Source organism: Phalacrocorax carbo, chromosome 2 (assembly GCF_963921805.1).
Source record: "Phalacrocorax carbo chromosome 2, bPhaCar2.1, whole genome shotgun sequence".
In the NCBI taxonomy this organism is placed as follows: Eukaryota; Metazoa; Chordata; class Aves; order Suliformes; family Phalacrocoracidae; genus Phalacrocorax; species Phalacrocorax carbo.
Window position 1 is genome coordinate 109,338,497 of NC_087514.1, and position 22,252 is coordinate 109,360,748.

At 39.8% G+C, this 22,252-nt stretch overlaps 1 protein-coding gene across 4 annotated transcripts in view; it reads left to right on the forward strand.

Annotated features, from left to right (window-relative positions):
- TPK1 (thiamin pyrophosphokinase 1) overlaps positions 1-22,252 on the forward strand; it is a 308,752-nt gene that overhangs the window by 100,569 nt on the left and 185,931 nt on the right. For 3 of the 4 annotated variants that reach the window (XM_064443817.1, XM_064443814.1, XM_064443816.1), the window contains one exon: positions 16,050-16,119. In XM_064443817.1, the coding sequence (XP_064299887.1) occupies positions 16,050-16,119 (70 nt within the window). Of the gene's footprint in view, positions 1-16,049; positions 16,120-22,252 lie in introns of those variants that run through there. The other variant, XM_064443818.1, reaches the window with a different exon arrangement.

Here is a 22,252-nt window from a genome sequence, read left to right on the forward strand (position 1 = left end):
AAAAAAAAACAAACCCAAAACCTCTCTTTAACATTCAACATGTAAGGTTCCAGTCTGGGAATTCCCTTATATAGACCATGGGGAGCCTAGCAGAGGGACCTGGTCAAGAATGGGTGAGCAGAAGGATTATCTGGGGAAACGAGGAGTTTTCTTCTTTTAAAACAGGGAGGTAAGAGCCAGGTGAAAAGACTGACTTCTGTGTAATTCTTGTTCTTCAAAGCCCAATAGCTTATAATACTGTAGGCTCCAAGGGCTTATGAAAGATTAAATCCAGATTAAACAAGTAAAGGGTGGTTTTTTTAAAAAACATTTTGCCAGCTCTTCACTAGCAATACTGATTTAAACCAGCCAAGTGCAGGAACACACTACTTCAAATGAAAATGTCATGTGTACTACTCTGGAATCTCCAGCACATCTGGCAGATAGGGTAGCATGGGATTGGTGCAGTGACTCAAATCACATTTGAACATCCTGTCTTCTAATATATTCTGTTGCTGATAATGAAGTGTTTATATAGACAGAGCTTGTAAATTAAATAGAATATTGATATTCTTTTTGGCCAACACTTGGTTGATTTACGTAAATATATATTAGATATACTTAGGATAACTTTTTTCTCCCACACTCGTAAGCTGTGTTTCAATGGAAAATTTAAAAAGGTGATAATTTCCAGTTAAGTAGCAACACTGAAAAGGAACACTTGTTTTAGTAAGATTCAAAGCTACTACATAGTTCTTTGGCGTTTTTTCACTGAACCAGTTTGAGAACAAAGAGCAACACTACAGGATATGTAATGTATTACCATTTGAACAAGACTGTGTCTTGGGGCTTTGCTTGTTTGTTTCACTGGGGATGTGTTCTTAAAGCAGAGTTTCAGAATAAGCTCAGATGTGCTAAATCTGAAGTTTTCTTTATTGAACGCACAGGTTTCAACTACAGGAGAAAATGGCCCCAAAGAAGGGGGCAATATTTTTGTTCAATAAACACTAAATTGTTTGGCTAATGATCAAGGGATGGCAAAATGCTTCCATATTAGCATTAATTTAAAAGGGGAAATAATGCAGTTAGGACGCAGTTTAAACAAAACAAAGGATTCCTAGCCAGTTTCCATGAATTCACTTCTGAACTTCAGACTTTATGCTTAAATCCAGTCTCTCTTCTTCAAAATGAAAAACATGGACCCAAATGAGAGGAAAATGTTCTTTCGTTTTGCACCTCTAGGGCTATTTATCTTTGTAACACATTGAAACTGAAGGCCTGCAGCAGTAATTCTGTAGCATTTTGATAAAAATCATCTGCAGTGAACTGATCATCTCTGTAACTGGAAGTGAGCTATGTACAAATCTGTTACTAAAAATAGTTTTTGAAAAATCCAGAAGCCTGCAAGTTTTCCTAAAACACTGAGTAGTCCAAAATTTGGGGATGGAAGTCCCCGCTGAGACTTTACTTTTCCGTTCATTTTAAGCCTTTCTCCCTTTAGGAGGCCTTAGGGAACTGCCCTTGGTGCTATTTCAGAGGTAGAGGACAAAAGCTGTCTGTGCTTAACATGAAGATCTATAAACAGATTACCTTAGCTGAATTACCTGTGGCCAGCAGGTGAACAGCATCCTCTCAGTTGCCTTTCCCATCACGCCTTCTTGTGGAAAAACATAAAAAATAAGGTTTTGCTTTTAGCACTTAAGCGTTTTCCATGGGAGAGAACTGGCTAGAGAGATCTGATGTTTTACTGATATTACATGGGTTACCAGCTGGATGGCTCTCTAAATAATATCCAAACATCAGATTCCCCATGACATTACAGACTTCCCTGTTTTAAAAATCTTCTGAAATGCTGGATTGACTTCCAGTAAACTTATAATTTTACAGCTTCAGTCTTGTGTTTTGCTGCTACCTGTTCAGTTTTCAGGTCCTCGTTAGCTTTGCATAAAACTGTCAACTCATTTAGGCATTGCATTGGGTCCTCATATAGCATGTACACAAAGCTTTTGGTTTTGCATCTACTTTTCCTATTTTAGGGGTGACTTAGATACGGATCATCTCAGGACTTTGGTGAACTAATGGCATTATATTTCTCAGCTGCACTGTCATCTGGAAAGAACATGAATATAAAATTTTCAGTTAAAATTCTCAGCAAAAGGCTGATGGTAGTGGATTTTTTTCTTGTCTCAGACGGGGGAATAGAGGACACCTTGAACACTGATACAGCCTGGTGTTTTTCCCACGGGCACATTGTGTATGATACACAGGTCATGTGTTGTAAGTTCAGCCACTGATTCTGTTTGCAGCCTTGCTATGAGGAGAATTGCCAGACAGAAGCTTATTCCCCTTGAGTAGATACACTTGGTTTTGTTCAGTAAACTCTAGTTTGCCTCCTACAAATAGTTTTATTTGGAATTTCATCTTAAGTTTCTCTTAGAGCCTCATTAAGGGGAGGTTTTGAAATCTATGTACTTGTTTCTTCATCACTCTTATGAACTGAGAAACAACTGCTATGCCATCTTCATTCATAACCAGACTATTTGCATATAGATGTTGATACATTTTTTCAAGGAGAAAAGTATTCTTTTTGCATTTGCTCTGTGTAAGAGAATTCAGATGAGAAATCAAAATTCAGAATTAGGGTTTCTACTATGGTTTGCAGCCAATCCTGCATGTCCAAATAAACCTTCCTTGTGTCCTGTGATGATTTAATGTACCATTTTATGAAGATAACTAAAAATGGTTGCCGCTGTGGTTATTTCTTTTGAAAATGTTAACTCCCACTTTTTATATTATTTTAAAAATGCAAATATCATATTTTGTCCTTCATTGTGTTATTTCTACTCTTTTTCAAATGTGAATAACAAGGAAATATATGTTTGACAAAAGTATACCGTAGATCTGATCTGTTGTGTCTGCATGCTACCTTCTACTCGCTGACCTTCTTTCTTGACCATTGGAAAATATAGGAAAAAGTAAGTGCCCGAGCAGGAATATTAATTCAATTTTAGATTTATTTTGAGTAGTGACGTTTTTGGGATCCGAGATTAGTCCTGGTGCAGGTAGGTAAAACTCTTTTTCTCCTGAAAGGAGCAATACATCATAATATCAAAATTGTGTTCACGTTCATCCTCAGAGCTGTATTTATGTGGCAGTACCAGAGTAAGAGTGATGCAAATCCACTGCTTCCATGAAACCATTCTGGTTTAAATTGGTACAAACAGCAGTGTGTATGCACTTGCAGCTATTCCAAATAAGAAATAAGGCAGCTAAGATCAAGTCTACGTCATAGCTAATGTTGTATTTCTAGTTACTTGGGGAAACTTGCCCTGCTTAGCACTGCCCAAATCTGAGAGTTAAGAGAATGGAAAAGATGTGGGGGTCAATCAGATACGAAGGGGTGAAAGTGTCATAAATGAAGTAATGATATCTGTTTCCAGTGTTTTAGGCAAGTAATTCCAAGATACTGGGTTAATTTCAGTGTTTTAAAGTATTCACTTAATTTGGTCTAGTTTCAGAAGATTCTATCATTTCTCCAATTAAATTGGCTTATGGTGCCTTTAAAGAATGGCCCATAAAACTTTTTTTTTTGTTCAGATGGAATAGTTCCTTTTTTTTTTTTGACCATTTCTCCTGATGCTGTTTTTAATGGTTTACTATTATTATTGTTTGCTTGAAAATCTGTTGAACAGTTTGTCTGTTAAGAGTAGGGGAAATGACAGGGCTGTGTAGCTTGAACATAAGGTAGCTGTATATTATCAAGACATTAGAAGATACATTGTAAAAAGCAGTTCTACATGCATTGGAAAATTGTATTTACCATCTTAAATTTTCCTTGTCTGGTTTCTTGTTTGCCCCTCTTCTTGCTACTTATTTCCAAACAACTCTTAGACCAAGATTATTCTTTTGAGTAGTTTAAGTAGTTTTTCAAGAAGGTGTTGGTGCAAGTTTGATTGGCTCAGAAATTTATGCATTGTAATAGTCTAGCTGTCTTTTACCAAATTGGAGTTTCTGACTTTTATGAGTTCTGAAATTTCCTGGACACACAAAAGTTTTTGTTAGACTGATATAAAATGGTTGTGAGGAAATGTATTCTGGGCTGCTAAGGAATGGTGTGTGTGTTTTAGTAGCATGAGAATTAATATATTTTGTGCTATTTAAAATAAGTGTGTGATTAATTTTTTTATGAGTTGCAGGCTATTGCAAATCCAATTTAGGCAAACAAAATTTGCAATATAAATGTATTAGCTGAAAATATTTAATCATAGACATGAATATGAACTTATTATGCTCATTGCTTTACACTTGCAGGTTAGCTTGAATTATTAACGCAAATTGTTGAGTTAAAGTGGAAGAGGCAATAGCACTGACTCTGGCTGTGATGAGGAACGTAGTCTTGCTGGTGACCAGTAGGAGTAAGAGATTATTCCTCCTCCGCTATCTCAGCACAGCTGACAACCCTTTTCCTCATACTGCCTGCCTGCCTGCCCTACATCCTGCTCACTGTGGGGTAGGGAGCAGTGATTGCGCGCAGGCCACTGCTGCTAGCATTGAACCAGCAGCACCACATCCAAAAAAGAGCTTTTTTTTTTTTTTCTCTTTACAGTCTGATCCATTGTGCAAATATATATGTTCTAATGCTAATAGGAATAGAATCAACCTGCTCTTAAAGTTTGCTGGATAACACCACTGACTGACAATTAAAATTGTAGGCAGTTAGTGTATTCCATCATGTTAGTAGCTGTTTATCTTCCTTGTGTCAGAAATCAATGTTGCAGCAATGGAAAATATGAAATGAAGAAATAAAAAGTTGCATTCAAACCTTGAAGTCAGTGCATGTTACACTGAATTATTAAAGAAGATAATTTTAAAACTTCAGAAATAAAATTGATGTTGAAGCATCTCCATTTCACTTGATAATCAGGTAATGCATGCAGAAAAAAGCTAGCTGCATACTCTATCAGTTACTTTACCTTCAATTATATTTTTGATATATGCATTTGTTTTAGGTATAGGACACTGGTAGACAAGTTATAGTAAAGTTTCGTTAGCGAGGTGCACTGTACATATGAAGCAATAGAAGAAGATGGTATTTGAAAGGCAACCTGATGGGATCTATTATGAAGGGTAGCCGGCATGGTGTCTGTAAGGGTTTGACATTTAAGACTCAGCAGACCCTTCATTTGCGATCAGGGGGTTTACATAGGCAATGTTTGGATGAAGGATTTCAGTTACCAATTGCATGTCCTCTGCGGAAGGGCCACAGTCCAGGAGAAGCTCTAGGGCACTTGCATGTTAGTCTGCAAACCAGGATCCAACCCAGACCTGGGGCTGGTGTGTGACACTGTGGGAAGGGCTTGTGAATCTCCAGGGAATTCCTGGTGTCAGAAACCAGCTGTCAATAAAATGCAAATATATGACTGTACAGAGCTTGGATGCCTTCTCATTCTGGAAAAGACAGGATTTAAGACACAGTTAGGATCTCCCACTTATGTTTCAGCAGTTTGTTTGATTTGTGAGGACTTTGGTTTGACAAATTTTTCTTCAAAGACATTTAAAAAAATAGTTTATCAGGAAAAAAGCCAGGATTAACATTATGTACTTCAGTGCATCTACCCCCCTCCCCCCCACCCCCTGCTTTTTTTTTTCCCCCAGGTGTGTGCCCTCATCAGTGGGGTTTTTTACTGTTACCTGGTAATAATAGATATATGCTCAGGGCAAAAAAAAAAAAGCTTATTAAATGTTACATTATTGCTTTAGCTGTCATTTTTCTAACAGAGAGGGGAAAAAAAAGGCGAAAACGAAAAGAATAAACTTGTTCCTGATTCTTCTCCCAGTGGCAACAAACCACGTAGCCTTGTCATGAAAAGGTCACTAAGATTTTAGTTGAAATGATGGCAGCAAGTACTTTGGTTTATATTCGGGCTCTTTGCTCCTGGTTTTTGCTGTGACACAGCACAGGGCTGCTCCTGCTTGCAGAGCCTGTTACAGCAATGGGCAGCGCAGAGAGTACCAGAGCTCCTGGGCTTGACAGAATAGGAGAAGAATGACAGGAAAGAGAAGAGAAAATCATATCCTAAGTGAGGGTTGTAGGAATATTAAATCTAACACCTGACAAGAGATTACTCCAAACCCAGCAGCCTTGAATATGAATCAATGTAATGAACTCTGCGTGGAAGTGTACCTGAAGACAGTCCAGAAACTCAGCCTAGTGAAAACACTGTTGCTTTCCTGCCTCTGTGTCTGACAGCATATTACTCCTACTATATTTACTGATACTCAGAGTTTTTTGCTTCCAATTGTGTTTTTTGGTACTTAAGAATTTGTTTTTAAAAGGTTGATCTATCATTTTATTCCTTTTTTTCCCCAAGTGAGCATTAAGATTTTTAATTTTGGTGTTTTTTTTAATAAGATTTTGTTTTGATGACTGTGTAATTTCGTTTTTGGCTAAAATTCAGGGGAGGTTTTTGTCTGTGAGAGAAATTGTTTAATTTTCCCTGTGTTTCATTTCTGTGTGAACTTTTTAGAGAGATGTGTTATCTGTGTGGCTTTTGCTCAATATTGAATCAATGTGCTGAGAAAAAAATAGTGTTTCCTAATTCACCAGCACATTGGTTTCTTCCTTGTATTCTCATATTTAATTGCTTAATGAATCCTGCCTCTGCTAAGCTGCGATCTCTCTGACATTTACAGCTCAAAGCAGAGTGATTAAAGAAGCCCAGTAGTTTTGTAGGAAACATATAATTACCTTACTAGATGTACAATAGTTTTTCATCTGAGATCCGTAATCCAGTCTGTATGGAAGCAGGCTGCCAGCTCCGGTGTTGGTGATCCATTTACTTGAAGTCTACTGGGCTTCTATGCTCTTTGTGTGATACAGGTGGTATAGAATTCGGGTATGAGACATCTGTAGCTGATGGACCTTCTTGGGTACACAGACAATTGAAGAATAGCTATCATTGTTTTCTTTGCAGCATTTGTAAAACTTGCATTTGTTCCTGGGCTGCAAGTGTGCATGAAAAATTGCAAATTGCCAACGGCAGAAAAAAAAAAAGGAGTTTTGGGTGAAATACCGAAGAACGGGCTGAGTTCTAGAAAATGCTGAGTACTACTACAGAAGGCTGACTGCTGTTGCAACTGCCGATTATGGCAGCATGAATGTGCACCTATAGCAGCAGCTTAGAAAGCACCTGTATATCTCTTTATTTTCATTTGGAACCACAGAATATCGTGAGAGTAGATGACATTCTTCATTGTGCTTATTTAAAGCCCTGCGCACCACAGAATTTTAAATTTTCAGGTGACAGGAACTAAGCCTTTTCAGTTTTAGACAAATTAAGGCTAGACCCATTTTAAATAGTTAAAAAGCCTTTTAGCAAGACCAGTGTCCAACTGCAAAGCAGAAAACTATTATGGACTGACAGGTCTTTTGCTAAACAGCTGCTGATGACCAGAAGAGAGATGTCTGCAGTATGCTGTACTTGGTATATAATAGCAGTTGCATGCAGTCCTGATAACACAAGTAGAAACACATTAGTGGGAGGGAATAGTTTGAGATGCAAATAGATCCCCTAGCTAGCAATCTGCAGCCATACCAGGCTATGGATTTGTTAAATGTATTTTTGCAGTTACTGCAGGACAACAGAGAAAAAGAGAAAGCACAGAGAATCATAGAATGTCCTCGGTTGAAAGGGACCCACGAGGATTATCAAGTCCAACTCCTGAATTATGCATTTTGTTGCTGGTAACTGGTATTTTTTATTAGTGCCGAGACAAAAATGTGTTAGCCAAATGTATCAAGCAAACAAAGCAATTCTTTGCATATCTACTATATGTTATCACATATATATTACTACCAGTGCTCCAAGTCATTAATTAAGCAGGGTTCTCTATGTATAGATTATGCTGGCAGGTTAATTATGGTTACCAGGTTACTGAATCAGTAAATGAATGAGGGAAACAGATTGCATACCTAGAAGAAGTTGCATAAAATTAGAAAAGTAAGAGAGGGGATGTACTAAGGCAGTTTAAGGGGAGATGTCATAAATGTGAATTTAGGCAAAAACATAGATTAATTTCAAGATCCGTTTGAAAAAAGAAAAAATATTTTAAATGCTAATTGCAAGGGATAATAGAATAGGAATAATAATAGGAATAATTAAGTTATGCTTTTCTTCCCCAGGTATTGGGATTGTGTATAAATGTATACCCTTTTTATGCCCTCATCTTACGCAGTCTGCAAGAGGTGCATCTGTTCTGTAGAGTCTTCTACCCTACCTGAATCCACAGGTCTACTGAAGATGTGATGAAATACTTCTGCAAAAAGCTGCAGGACTAGTTAGCTCAGAGGCAAGACCTTCCTTTTTGTGTTTGATATGCTGTTCCTATCCTGTCTCACAGTGACAGGAAGTTATTTATATTTGCCAAGAGAGTAAATATAAATATAATATAAATTGTTTCCATTATTTTTGTTGTGTTAGAATAATTTTTGTAAAAACATATTCACTAATAATTAGCCCTAAAATTGGCCTCTCAATTTTAGTCAGTAAAGGGAAATAATTCACTGCTTCCTAGCAGAAGAGGTGCCATTTAAAACGAAGGACATAGCTCAGAAAGACTTTGCTTTCTTCATTCACGTTGGCTATGATAAACTCCTTCAGAGAGATCATGGGCTGATAATACGCTCTTGATGTAACTCTTCCTCAGCATAGGTGGAGCTGAAAGGTATTTATTCTTGCTGTAATTTCAAGCACTACTGGACTGAATATATGTTGCTCCCAATAACTTGGGTAGCAATAATTGACAGTGGCATTGAGTTCCCCCTTCTGTACTCTTCCACTAAGCAGCACAATGAAACAGTTGATTTTTTTGGTTATGTCTCCATTCCTTAATTCACTGAATGACACTGGAGTTATATCAGAAAGGAATCTGACAAAAAAGGCAGTAATTTGACAGGCAGAGCTATTTTTGAGGTGAGGAGCTTAACACAGAATATTCAGGTTGGAAAGGTTGTAATTTGTGGTAATGCCAAGGACTGCGATTTGCACACTGAGCTAGTGCTGCAGTGCACTTGTGCCCTTGTGCTGTTTCTTCTAATACCAAAAGCATGAAATGGAGCCTTGAGGCTCTCCAGCTGAGCAAAGTGGTCAAGGACATGGGTCTCCCCTGCTTGCAATTGTGCTGGTTGAAAAAGCTACTGCTACCAATTGCATATCACAGTACCTTTGCTGGAGGTGTTTGTCCTCCTGACCCATCAGAACTCAGTGAGCTACTTGGATTCACCATTCCTTAGTCTGGCTCAGTTCACAGAGGCAGGATTAAATAAAAGCCTTTAGATAATGTCTTAACTGACTTAGTTGTTTCTGACATACATAAGCTAGAGAGTACTTCCATGTGCAGCACACCTGGCAAATTTATGGGGCCTCCAATAATGGGATAGTAACCTTTGGGTCAGAAGAGAAGGTGTGTGCAAGACCTGTGTTCTGTCTGACCACTTAAGTTATTCTTCCCTCTATAAACACCACCATCCATTTAGGTTGCTCAGGAGGTTATTCATAGAATGTCCTGAGTTGGAAGGGACCCACAAGGATTCCACAAGTCCCAACTCCTGGCTCTGCACAGGACAACCCCAAAATTCACACCATATCTCTGAGGGCATTGTCCAAGTGCTTCTTGAATATTGTCAGGCTTGGCACTGTGACTACCTTCCCAGGAGCCTGTTCCACTGCTCCACCGCCCTCTGGGTGAAGAACCTTTTCCTAATTGCCAACCTAAACCTCCCCTGGCACACCTTCCTGCCATTCCCTTGGGTCCTGTCACTGGTCACCAGAGAGAAGAGATCAGCACTTACCCCTCCTCTTCCCCTTGTGAGAAAGCTGTAGACTGCAATGAGGTCTCCCCTTAGTCTCCTCTTCTCTAGGCTGAATAAACCAAGTGACTTTGGCTGCTCTTGTACAGTTTCTCCTCTAAACCCTTCACCAAGTTCGTGGCGCTTCTCCGTACTGTGGCGCCCAAAACTGCACACAGTACTGGAGGTGAGGCTGCACCAGCACAGAGTGGGACAATCACCTCCCTTGACGGGCTGCAATACAGCTCTTGATGCACCCCAGGACACAGTTGGCCCTCTTGGCTGCCAGGGCACACTGTTGGCTCATGTTCCACTTGCTGTCAACCAGAACCCCCAGGTCCCTCTCTGCAGGGCTGCTCTCCAGCCTCTTGTTCCCCAGTCTGTATGTACATCCAGGGTTGCCATGCCCCAGGTGCAAAACCCGGCACTTGCCCTTGTTAAACTTCATACGATTGGTGATTGCCCAGCTCTGTAATTTGTCTAGATCCCTCTGCAGGGCCTCTCTGCCCTCGAGAGTGTCAACAGCTCCTCCCAATTTTGTGTCATCAGCAAACTGAATTAGCATTCCTTCCAGTCCTGCATCCAAGTCATTTATGAAGACATTAAAGAGTACCGGCCCCAAGACGGATCCCTGCAGAACCCCGCTAGTGACTGGCTGCCAGCCCGATGCAACCCCATTTACTATAACCCTTTCAGCCCAACCCATCAGCCAATTGCTCACCCATTGTATTACGTGTTTATCTAGGTGTGTGCTGGGCATTTGGTCCAGGAGGCTACTGTGAGAGACAGTATCAAAAGCTTTACTGAAATCCAAAAAGATTATATTGACTGGCTTCCCATGGTCAACTTGGTGGGTGATCTTGTCATAGAAAGAAATTAAATTTGTTAAGCAGGACTTTCCTCTCATGAACCTGTGCTGGCTGGGACCAATGACTCTGTTGTCTTTCAGGTGTTTTTCAGTAACTTCCAGAATAATCTTCTCCATAATTTTACCAGGCACAGAAGTGAGACTGACAGGCCTGTAGTTACAGGGGTCATCCCTGTTGCCCTTCTTGAAGACTGCGACAACGTTTGCCAGCTTCCAGTCAACTGGGACCTCTCCAGATTCCCAAAAGCATTGAAAAATCATTGAGAGAGGTCTCGCTGTGACATCAGCCAGCTCTTTAATTACCATTGGATGAATCCTATCAGGCCCCGTTGACTTACAGGGATCCAGCTGGAGCAGCATGTCCTGCACAAGTTTGGGGTCAACTGAGAGTTTATCATTCCCACAGTCATTGTTCTCTAGCCCAGGGCTCTGGGGGTCCCAGCTCCCATCATCAGTGTTGAAGACTGAGGCGAAGAAAGCTTTAAACATCTCTGCTTTGTCTATGTCCCTGTTTGTGAGGTGACCATGCTCATCAAGTAAGGGGCCAATGTTATTTCAGGCCTGCCTTTTTCCATTAACATATTTTTAAAAGGCCTTTTTATCGTCCCTTACAGTACTGGCCAGCTTCAACTGTAGTTGAGCTTTGGCCATGCAGATTTCTTCCCTACAGTGGCCGATAGCATCTCTGTAATCCTCCCATGTTGCTTGACCTTGCTTCCACTGGCCATATACTTTATTTTTTCTCCTTATTTCTAGAAGATCTCTGCTTAGCCAAGCCGGTCTTCTGCCTTGCCTCCTTGACTTCATACATTTTAGAATTGCCTGCTCCTGTGCTCTTAGGAGGTGGTACTTAAAAAGTGGCTGAGGACCCCAGCACCTCCAAAAACTTTTCCCCAGGGGACCTTACTAAGTAGTTCCCTGAGCAACCTGATGTCTGTTCTCCTCATATCCAGAGTTGAGGTGTTGCTGGCAGTTTTCTTCCTGTTATCATAGATTTTAAACTTGACTGCTTCATGGTCACTGTGGCTAAGGCAGCCAGCAATCGCCACTTCACCCACAAGACCCTCCCTGTTAATAAGCAACAAATCGAGGAAGGCACCTTTCCTGGTCAGTTCCATTAGCACCTGTACCAAGAAGTTGTCATCCAGATGGTTTAGGAACCTTCTGGACCTGTTTGTACCAGCTGTGTGGTATTCCCAGTTGACATCTGGCACTATAAGGCAGGGGCATCCCTTAGTTCCTTTAAGAATAACACATCAGTGTTATCATACTGGCTGGGTGGCCTATAGTAGACTCCCACGACAACACCTGCTTTATTTGTCTGTCCCTTAATCCTTATCCAAGGTTCTCAACTATGCCATTGCCAACTGCAAGCTCCATGCATTCCAGCTCCTCCACTACATGTAATGCCACCCCGCCGCCTCACCTGCCCTGCCTATCCCTCCTGAGGAGTCTGTAACCATCCATCATGGCACATCAGTCACAGAATTCATTCCACCAGGTTTCACTTATGCCAGTGATGGGACTGGGCCAAGGCTTCTAGCTCCTCTTGCTAGTTCCTCATGCTGCACATATTTGTGCAGAAGCACTTCAAGTGTGGTTCATTGTGCCCATCACCACATGAAACAGTCTGAAGAATCTCACTAGCACGCAGCTCCTCAAACTTTGGCATGCCATCCCATTGCTTGTTACTGACTAGCCTGGTATTGTCCCTTTCCTTCTTTCAATGTAGTTTAAAGCTTTATCAATCAGCCCTGCTAGCTCCTGAGCAAAAACCCTTTGCCTCTTCTGAGAAAGGTGCATCCCATCAATAGCACCCCAAAACTTGTCTTTGACCCATGTGTGACCATTAGCACTGCATCCCTCTGCATCACTTTCCACCTTTTCATTTGTTTTTTTCATCTGTTTAAATTGTAAACTTCTTGGAAGACAGTCTTTCTGTTTTCATGATGCCAAGCAAAACAAAGCCCGATCTTGTTCAGGTCCTTCAGTTTCTGCTGAAATAATTAATGAGGTTTCATGTGAGCTGTTGCAAAGTGCCTAGAGACTGCTAGATTTGCCTACACGGTTGCAGTGCTGCACCTTGGCCAAATTGTTGTTTGTAAAGCAATTTTGTCTCTAATATAAAAGACGCTGTATAAAATCAGTTCCTATTATCTTTTCATAGAGAATTTTCTCTCTGAATTGTAAGTTTAGAATTGCTGACTATCTCCTTAAACACTTTCAGATAATAATGATGCATGTTCTTCCAGCTAATATATATCATTACTTTTTATCAAGCAAGGCTTGTTTCATAGCTGTAGAAATAATATAATTTACTGGCCTCTAGCCAATCAGTTAATTACCTGCTAGTTACTTAAAGCACCTGGGGCTTTGGTTCATTCCAGTGTAAGCTATTAACTTGCTGGTAAGGGATCAGTGCCTCATAAATAGTTTCTCTAAATAAGTTTACAATGCTGCTGAAATGTAATTTTAAAAAATTATTTATTCTTATCTATAAGAATAAATACGTGGGGGACAGCTTTAAAATGCAGTTATATAAGGTAACTATATTGATTTGAGATATCAAATAGTAGCCCCATATCCATGTGAACAGCATACAAGTGTCATAGACCTGTTACTTAGGCACCTTTAGGTTTTTGGGAGAATCTCAGTAGTTTTACATGTACCAGACTGATTGAAGACTGATTTGTTTTGTAATAATTAGTTTGTTTGGGTTTTTTGGTCTTCTTGTTTTAAACTAATAAGATCAGGTGAAGAGATCTTAGGCAGGCTTTGCTTCTGGTAAGTCCGTTGAGCTAAATTACAGTAGTTAAGGCTCTGGCTGTTTTGAAGTAATTGAGACTAATAACAGACTCTTTAATCTCTCTCTTTCTGTATCTCATCCCTTCTTTTTTCCCCCCAGAAGTTATAAGCCACTTATTTGTTTAAAACATGGGAGAATAGATGTAAAAATCAGTGTTCTCAGAAGGAAAAAACTGGGGCTGTCTTCGGCCTGGGAAGATCTTTTAGGCAGGTTCTGTACCTGAAGTTAGAAAATAATTTTTCTGCAGCCTTCTTACAGTTTTAGTTATCAGAGTGTCTCAACTGATGAATTGCTTTTGTAGCTCAAGGGGAGAGAAGGGATTTTGTAATTGCTTAGGTCCTAGGCCTCACTTAGATGCCTTGTATCTGCTAAATAAACTGATGGACAGGATAGCTAATTTAAGGACAGGTATTACACACTCTTCTGGCATTGGGCCATTACTAAATTCTATGTGAGGTGAATTCCCTGAGAGAACTTAACAAATGTGCCCAGGTGAAAGGAATTACATTAATCCAGTTTCAGTTGTAACCTCAAGTGAGAGAGAAGTTAAAAGCTTCTAGCCAAGTATACTGGTCAAAAAGAGGTTGTTGTTCTTGTCTTGTGATGTTTATATTCATCAGGATGGATGAGGAACCTGGCAAGATCCTGAAGCAGTGAATCACCATGTAAGTGATGGTAGCTGGCCAGCTACCATTATTTGTAAATGATCTCAGCTAATAAGATTTGTCAGGATCAAATCTGCTTGACCTTCCCTTGTTAATACGGGTCTGGATAGTGGCTTGATGGAGTGCGTGAAATAGGATGAGGAGTCAGAGAAGAGCACAGTTGTACAACAAGGCTGAGAGGGGGAGTGCTTGCCATAGTGAATACTGTAATACTATGGACAATAGAGAAGAGGAGTCACTGGGACAGGGACAGTGCTAGAAGAGATACTGAGGAGTGCAGTGCTAGTTTTCCTGCCCTGCATATTCTTGCAGCCTGCAGGAAAAAAGCTGCTGTATCCAAAGCTATCTGTGATGAACTGGTAGCTTTTGTGCTGCCCTGCTCTCTTCCTTTTTTCCAGAAAGCCACAGCCGAGGTCACATGGTACTGCATGGTGGATATACTCGTATAGAACATTCCCTGTGGTGGGAGTTCAGCAGCCAAATAAGAAAGAATGCCTTAAAGATGAGAGCAGATACAGAGATGAACTTTGCTGTCCCAATTTTGGCTAAGTTGACAGCTAAGGGAGAGAGGTGGATTGCCCACCTAATGAGTGCCAAAAGGAAAAATGTAGGTTTGTGTCACTGCTGAGAGGTGGTTCTGACTGAGAAATAAACACCAAAGCAAATTGGCTTTAGCTGAAAATTGGATTCTCAGCAGCAGGAAGTGCCTGATCTGATTGTTTATACCTTTTATTCTAAAACTTGGGCAGGCTGTTCCTTTTCTTTGTCTCCCGTCTTTTTCTCTTTCCCCTCTTGCCCCATGATCCTCTGACTTCCAGCCCTCTCAGGTCTACCAATCAGTCTATCTGCCTGCAGACCTGGAAGGAACGCTCTGCTCTGGTGTAGAAGCGACAGCTGCTTTTCTCTTGCCCACTGCAGTTATCTCACTTGTGCATCTCAGACCAAAACTGGTAAAGACTGCTAAGACAGGATGGTAATTTTGAATCTTCAATGGATTGTCATATTTAAAAAAATCTCATGGAAGAGCTGTGTGTTAGTTAAATGATGATTAATAGGGATGCCTGTTAATAAAATATACCAACTTATATCTGATTTTGTAGTAATAGTGTTAAGACTTTTCTCTGACTTAAGTCTATATAAACAAAAGGATCAAAACAGAGCAGCATGTCTGTGCTTGTTTAAATCAATTGGAATTAGCAACATGTGCCTTTTGTGGTCCCCAAGTTATGTTGAAACACTGAAAATTATTGTGGTTTTGTTCCTTTTGTGCCTGGATGGTTCAAGATTTAAAGCCAAGAACTAACCCACCTGCTTTATATCAGATGATTCGAACAGTCTGTGAAACAGTATAGGAACTGTGGTACAGTTATCATTTTTGTGTGTGGAGGGGAAAAAAGAAAAAACTGGTATTGTCATGTTGTCATGCCTAACTATTTCCCTCCCCCCCACCCCCTCCATTTTGTATGCAAGTCATTATAGAGCCATCATTGTGAACTTTTTGCCTGGGTGATAAAATTGTTAGGTTTAAGGTGCAAGTTCCCACTTGTTTAGACAAGTACCTGCCTATGCATGGAGGATGGGCCCTCTTCAGGTTTTGAATACTTGACCCCCATGTAGTTTAAGCTGACTGGGCAGTAGGTTAGAATAGAAATGAGGTATTTGGAAAGTACGGTAGCACAGTCAGGTGAAGATTGGCATTAGTCTGATAGAACCAGTTTAAATGTCTATTTAGAGAAACAAGGAAAATAATCAAGTATAGGAAGCTAAAAGCCATATGAGATCTCAAGTTTATTCACTACACTGCAGTGAACAGTAATGGAGCAACTGGTTGTGGTTTTTTATTTATAATGCCAATACATTGATGTTCTGTTCCTTCCCTTGCAGCTGCACTGCGAGCTTGTGCTGATGGAGGTGCCAATCATCTCTATTATATCACAGAAGGAAGCCAAGACAGGTATGTTAACAATAAACTGGAAGTCATTGAAGCCATCTCTTCTCAATGAAAGTAAAATATGGAGGAACAGGATCTCTGCAGTTACTGAAGTAGCTCCTGCTCTGTGCATGGTACTTTAACAAAGAGTTGGAGGGGAAGAATGTAGTCTTAAAGTAAAAGTTAACTTAAAATTTCTTCCTTTGTCACCTGTGAGAAGTTTGATGGCTGAGATCTACAACTGCTACAACCATGACTGGAGTCTGTCAAGCACTACTAACTGTTGTAAGAGTATTTCTTCTGTAATCTTCTATTTCTCTTGTCCTAGTAGCTGCTCACAGAGTTACTTAATCTTGAATTCAAACACAAATCTGTTTGACTTGCAGCAAGCAGTTCTCGTTGATAATGGTGATGCTTTCCAAAGAACATTTTAGAGCTTTTATTTTACCTTCTCCTGTAACCCATTCATCTCTTCTGCACACCTTTATGTTCGTATTAAATAAATATAATTCAGGGGAAAATGGATGATTATACCTTGACTGAATAGTTCTTTCAGTCTTACATACTTGGCCCTTGGAGTATTCTTTTTCTCTATCTTTCTTATTCTCATCTTAATTGCTTTGGGTAGGTATATTGTACCTTCAAAGTGATTCTTTTGAAACAAAAAAAAAGACCTGCATAATTTTGAATTTTGTCTTTAAAGAAATCATTCTGCTGGAAAGAATATTCATTTACTTCTGAAGTATTTTCTCTTAAATTCCCTGTCCAGTGTTATTAAAGAGCTGTCTGCTTGGTCTCTACTGACATGCTAATATTTTTTTTAATGCTGTCTTAACCTTCTGCTTAAAACTCTATTTTATTCAAAGCTCTGCTATCTAATTGTGTTGTATCAAACCCTAAAAACTTTAGTCCTTTAATTCTAGAGAGATTATTATATCCAAGAGATATAAAGAACTTGATTGATATTTTGGGCTTGATTCTCAGTGACACCAAAGTGTCTTTCTGCTGCTCTGGCAGTGTGAAGAATCTTTTAGAATGAGAATAAATCACAACATTCTGGAAAAAGGATAGCTTGCAGTATGGGACTACTGTAGGGGTATCTTCCTTTGGAGATAAGTGAAGTAGCCGTTGCTATCTTGAAGGGTCCATTTCCAAATCCTAGGAAAATACAGGATTAGAAATGACCTCAAGAGATCCATCCTTCTTTCCCTCTGCTTTAACCTATCTGTTCCATTCCTGATGCATACCTAGTTAGCTGGTTCCTAAAAATCTTGAAGTGGGAGCCCCTCCCCTCCCCCTCCCCCTCCCACCATTCAGTGTCTTCTGCTTTAGGCTAGAATATGCTCAGCTTGTTTGGTCATTCTGTATTGCTTATCTTTTCTTATTTCTCTTTTGGCCTCTCTTCGGTTGGTCCATATCCATCTTAGAGTGCTGTGGCTGAAGCTAGGCAAGATGGTCTACAGGAGACTTACTTAGTGCTGGACAATTCTTTAACTTGCTCTGGTGTTAAGTTGGCCTATGCTGTTGAATGAAAAGCAGCAAGAGCAGATTCCACAGCCTGCCATTTCCTGCCTCCATCAGTCTCCTGTTTTCTCCATCAGTGTCTTGACTTATTTCTGTGCTGGAGTGGCTCACCTATTCCCATCAAGCAAAGGAAGCTCTCGCTTTCCTCTCTGTAGCACTGTGCAGACTGGCTTAGTAATGTGACTTCAGGTCATGAGGATAATGTATGTAAGATGTTATATGTCTTCATCTGTGTTTGTGGTGTCATTTTTATGATGTTTGGTTGTTTTTCCCATGAGTTTCTGTAAAAACTAGCTCGGCAAATCTGAATTGCAATTATTCTTGTTTAAAACATACAAACGAACCCAAGAAAACCTTCATTTTCATAACTACTTATGAGGAGAAGTCATGCTATTTTTTTCAATGATGTGTTAAAACAAATTACCTTCTAGAGCAGGAGGGCTAGGGAGAGCAACCAAAAGGGGAGGATAACTTTTCCTTAGAGAGGCCTGTCTTTGGGAGCTGTCAATGTTGGGGACAGAGGAGAGGCAGGAGCAAAGAAGGGACGGATTCCTGTGCTCTGTGGCATTTTTCTCCCTGGCTCTACAGCCCAGAAAGGTTATTTTCCTTAGACTATGTTTCTTCTCTGTTAACATCAGTTCCCACTTAGAAATAAGGATTATTGCTAAACCGTTCTTGATTGCTAAACATTTGCAGCTAATCAGAGTTAAAGTTGGGTTACTGATCTTTATGGGTGTTTTGCTCTGCCTTATTCTTGGCTGCCTTGCCTATCCTGTTGTGTATTTCCCTGAATCACTATGAAGCACTGTTAGGCACTTCAGAGTTAGGTTCTTGCTTATCTGTATCACACTACAGCAACTTCTTTCTCAACACTTTCTGATTAAATCTTAAGGCATCGATTAACCTGTGTGTCATTGGCTTTGGGGTATATGAAGGTGAAGATGCATCAAAAACTGTCATCGTATTGGCACCTGTGAAAACAATCATTAGTACTTGTGTCTCAGATGCTATTTTCCAGAGATGTCAAATGCATCATGTACTCAGGTTTTGCAACATTAAGAGCTTCAGGTCAAAGAGGGGAGCAGTGGGCCCTGTAAGAGGAAGGATAATCCTATCATAAAAAATTCTGGCTTTCTGGGGTTCTGTTTAGCATTTCAGTATATCATACCTCATGTATGACATGAGATGGGTTGCCTACAATCACTAAGAACATCACTTTTGCTACACATCCAGTTTCTTTCTGTGAACCACATAAAGTATGAGAGTAGCAGTGAAACTGAAAAATGGTTGTGTATTGTGATGTAGCATTTTCTACGTACAAAACATATATGAGGTGAACTTAGGTGAAGCATGAAAATGTAGTTGCTACTATATAATTCTTCTCTGAACTGGGCATGCAGGGAGGCAGCTCCAAGAAGCTCTGCATGTGTGTTTGAACATTAGGAACAAATTTTGTAAACATTTCCAGTTGATGTAGCTGCTAATTTTCAAGCACGGACCTCAAAAAAGTCTTTTTAGAAGCAACTTATATTCAGAATTACAGGTTGCAACATAAAGCTTATCTTTCAGTGACACCCCTCCTCCCCACTGAGGATTTAAATAAGCCATTCGGTCAGAATGAATCAAGGGTAATGATTGTGCAGGTGATGTTACTTCTTTAACTTGGATTTAACAAACTCCTCTATGTCCTAGGCTTCATGTTGAAAGCTAAAGTGGAAGATAGAAGTCTTAATTGTATAGCTTTTACAGCTTACACTTACTGAGTTTTGTACTCATAAGTATCAGTGAATAAATTTAGACTTATCACAAACTTTTCAATGCTGGCTACTCCTGAGGAGTTTCTTGTCCTTCACGTGCCTGGAAATGGTTTCCAGGATTAGCTGCTCCATCACTTTCCCAGGGATTGAGATGAGGCTGAGCAGCAGCCTGTAGTTCTTGGAGTCCTCTTTGCCCTTCTTTAAGACGGGAGTGACTTTCGTTTTGCTCCAATCTTCAGGGACTTCTGCCAGTCACCGTGATTGATCAATGGTTATCAAGAGTGGCCTTGCAATGACATCAGCCAGCTCCTTCAGCAGTCATGTGTGCATCCCATCTGGGTGCATGGACTTATATATGTCCATTTTGCTTAAGTATTCCCTGACCTGATCCTCCTCCACTGAGGGTACATCTTTGTTGCTTCAGTCTTTCCCCCTGGTGTCTGATGCCTGGGATTCCCGAAAGCTGGTCTTGCCAGTAAAGACTGAGGCAAAGAAGGCATTCAGTACCTCAGCCTCCTCCGTGTTCAGTATAGCCAGGTCCCCTGTCTTGTTAAGCAATGGACCCACATTTTTCCTAGACTTCCTTTTATCACCTATATACTTACAGAAGCCCTTCACATTATCTTTGACATCCCTGGCCAGATTCAGTTCCATTTGGGCTTTAGCTTGCCCAACTTCATCTGTTCCAGGTAGAGCTCCATGCGCTCCAGCTGCTCTCTCACATAATGGGCAACTCCTCCTCCTCATCTTCCCATCCTGTCTTTCCTAAAGAGCCTGCATCCCCGCATTGCAACACTTCATCCATGTTTCTGTGATCCCAAAAAGGCCGTAGCTCCGCAACTGCACACAGATCTCTAATTCATAATGCTGCATGTATTCTCCAGGGCTTTATTTTGCCTCAGAAGTTTGAAAAGGAAGCAATAGGCTTAGGCTTTGAATAGGAAGACTAAGCTAGTGTAAGTTTCATGAGGAAAAGCAGTTGCATATTTACTTGTAAAGGTGGAAACATAACTCATAGTCAAATTGTCTTTATATTTTGATTGCTTCATGTGTGCATTTTGGCAGTTAGTGAGAATTAGTAGTGCCGATTCACCAGCCATCTGGTCTTCTTTTTGTTGGCTAGTGTAATTGGATATTTATAACTTACACTGAATTTGCCGAATCTTAGAAACCACTGTCTCCATTGTCAAGACCATAATGAAAGAAACAACAGGCAACAACTAGCAATATGTAAAATGAGATCTTTTGTCTTGTTTCCTGAATAACCTTGTACTCATGGAAAAGTGGGTACCTAATAGGATTATAGAGTGAGAAATTCATATATACTTCACTGTGTTCCATATTGGTTTAGAAATAGGGTACTTATGAAGCTAATTAGCCATTGATGTAGCTTAATGTAGGGTTGAGAGGAATTCTTTGCTTGAACTCTTTGGATTAAACTGGATATTGTTTTTAAGCTATCTTATATTCAGGCAAAATGTAGGGCACTGATGCAGGAAACATTGAATGAGATTTTCTGACTACGGAGTTTTATACTAGAAGAGTACAATGGTCTTTTCTTGTACTTAAAATCTATTCATTGTATGTTTTGGGAGGATGTGAGATGGTTATACATGTGAAGCTTTTGCTTTATTAATGTTTATATAAGGATATGTTTCAGTAATGTTTAAAAAAAAATTGGCCCCTGAAACTGTGAGGTCAAAGCTATTTGAAATGGTTTTCCCATTTCAAATGATTGTGAAGAGTTCTTTGAATCAAGGGATTACAGTCTGAAAGCCAAGAAAGTTGAAAGCTGAGGCAGTCCTTTATTTGTCAAACGGCTTAAGGAAATCTTTTACATCAGACATTTTTGCCTGACCTAAAAACCATAGCAGTGTTTAAAGATCAAAATCAGGATCTTGAGTTCATCCTAGTAAATTCTGCAGGAGCGTTCAGAAAACCCATCCGTATCCACAGCCCACTCCTTTAGGAAATACTTGACTTGGGATCCATTTTTAAATCCTAGCTTACTTTAGAAAACTGCCAGGCATCAACAAATTTCAAAAAAATCCCAAAGCAGCTTGTCTCTTGGTGTTTGGAAAGATGAGTCCATTTCGGGTTACATAATGTGTTTGTTTCAGGTAGTGCAGATAAGACATTCTAAGGTACATTAAGATCTTCTAGGTTTTGGCTTTTTTAATTGATATCTTCAATTGAATTACTTTCACTCGATTACATTGTCAAATACTTTTTTATTCCAGTAGCCATGCACTGTAAAAATAATTCAAAATTTGTTTCAGAAACAATGAAGGGTTGAGATATCAAGAGTTGAATATCAAGAGGTTCTCATAGATTTGATCTATGTTTAAATTTGATAAATTTAAACCAAGATTAGCTTCCTGTTTTGGGAGGTGTTTCCTGAAAGTACTAGGGCAATAACATCACTAGGCATATCAGGCTTATTGGGTCTCTGAATCAAATGCTCACAGAAATTATGAGAGGTGAAAATCATTGGTGCTTTTTTGTACTGCTGGATTCTTCTTCATATTAAACAGCAGTATAAAGCCAGACCAAGTGTATGTACTCTTCTGGAGTTATTGAGTAAGTCACTATAGTGCTTCATTTCTATTCAGTTAGTCATCAGGTGCTATAAAGAAAAAATCTGGGAGTTACATAGCCATAGTTCGGATTCATTTGAGAATTTTTCTGTTTTCTAGATCACCTAAAGTAGAGATATATTTTGAGGGAGACACCAACAACCAGCTGTAAAAGCTGCTTTACAGCTAGGTTTACTTGGAGGTGCTTCTAATTGTATAAACCATAACAGAAAATGGACAAGGGCTTTTCCACCATCCCCTCAACCTGAAATCAAATAGCAAATTATCATCTGATTTAAA